A 1,558-nucleotide genomic window follows, 5' to 3' on the forward strand; every position below is an offset into this window, starting at 1 on the left:
AACGAATATAAAAACAAACCCGGAACGAACGAACGAACACTCACACACGAGCAAGAAGCTGGTCCTCTCATCAGTCAGCGGAGAGGCAGGCCACGAGCAGGATGTCGTCAGCTGTGGCCTTCTTGCTGAAGGGTGACTGGGGTATGTCCGTGCCTTTCACCCTTCTCACTCTTACGTGGTCTAGTGTGTTCCCGAAGTGATAGGGATGTTGCTTGTATCTATAACGTAAAGAAAGGGTGTTGTTATTGCCTTTAAACCATGTGTGGAGGATAAACCCGTGTGGTTTTGTTATTGTTTATCTCTCATTCGTGTTTCTCTGTGTCACGTGACTCCCTTTCCGTGAGGGTAGATGTCTGCAGAGTGACTGGGAAGAGAAAGATAAAAAAAGGAAAAAAAAGGATACTGTGTTGTTATCCAAGTGTTCACGCAACCCTTTTGTAAGAGACGAAAGTCTGCTTCACTGTTTTGAAAATAAGAGGAAAAAAATGATATCAGAAAAAAAAATTAAGTGAAGATTTTGTTTTTCTTTTTTGTATTCTATGAAGACAGCAAGTGGAGACTACTTAAGGGAAGTAGATTTTTTTTTTTAGTTTGTTGTTGATAAGATGTAGGTACGAATTAATTTAGTGAAAAAAGAGTAAATAAAATTTATAACATACCTGAGGCATAGATTAAAAACGCTTTACGTAATGCGGGAATTGATTAATAAGCTTGTGGGTTACGCAACTTAGGTATTATTTTAGACTTAATTGATAACAGATTTTCTAAATAAGGTATTTTGTGTCATATATTTTTTGTAATACGAATGAAAGATTTAATCCATTTTAGCATAGAAATACGTAAATAGTCGCAGGGGCATTCGCGTGCGTAAAAGCTATAAAGCATCAGATATTTTTTCCCCCAGAGGGTACTGTGGGCTCAAATATCAATTATAAACGATTAGCAAAGACTATCAACTTTAACGATTAACTGCTAATAGCGACGGGGAGATAAGGTCGACTAACCCGATGCGCAATCCTTTTCTCAATACGTCATATCCGCGGAGAAACTACCTTAATAACTGAACGAGAATAGATGGGAAATTCATCCTCTCTCCAATCACGAGAAAGTTCACGAGATGGGTGATTATTTCTCACTCCAGTCTTAATCACGGGATGGGAGATTATTTCTCACTCCGGCTTAATCACGGGATGGGAGATTGTTTCCCTGTTCGATCTCAATCACGAGAGGGAGATTATTGCTCTCTCCAAATCTCAATTCCGAATAACAAAAAAACAAACACGATAGAGGTTCTTTCTCTCTCTAATCTGAATCACGAAAAAAAAAATCACGATAAAGATTCTTCCTCTCTTTAATCCGATTCACGAAAAAATCACGAGATAGAGATTCTTCCTCCACTAGAAAGCAAAACAAAACAAAAAAAAGTCGGCCAATACTTCGGATAAGGTCATAGCGACGTTATTTGTTCCGGTAATAGCCAGATAGCGAGGGATGGGACGGCATCGCGATCGCCCTGTGCAGCCCCCGCCCCCTCTGTGTCCTCACGCGAGAATACGAT

General features: G+C 39.7%; 1 protein-coding gene across 1 annotated transcript in view; it reads left to right on the top strand.

Moving 5' to 3' along the window:
* Positions 1–51: 51 nt before the first annotated feature.
* LOC119581629 overlaps positions 52–1,558 on the top strand; it is a gene marked incomplete in the record, with an annotated part of 75,999 nt that continues 74,492 nt past the window's right edge. Inside the window, 1 exon segment of the mRNA XM_037929750.1 lies at positions 52–141. Coding sequence (XP_037785678.1) covers positions 102–141 — 40 coding nt within the window.

Source organism: Penaeus monodon, chromosome 15 (genome assembly GCF_015228065.2).
Source record: "Penaeus monodon isolate SGIC_2016 chromosome 15, NSTDA_Pmon_1, whole genome shotgun sequence".
In the NCBI taxonomy this organism is placed as follows: domain Eukaryota; kingdom Metazoa; phylum Arthropoda; class Malacostraca; order Decapoda; family Penaeidae; genus Penaeus; species Penaeus monodon.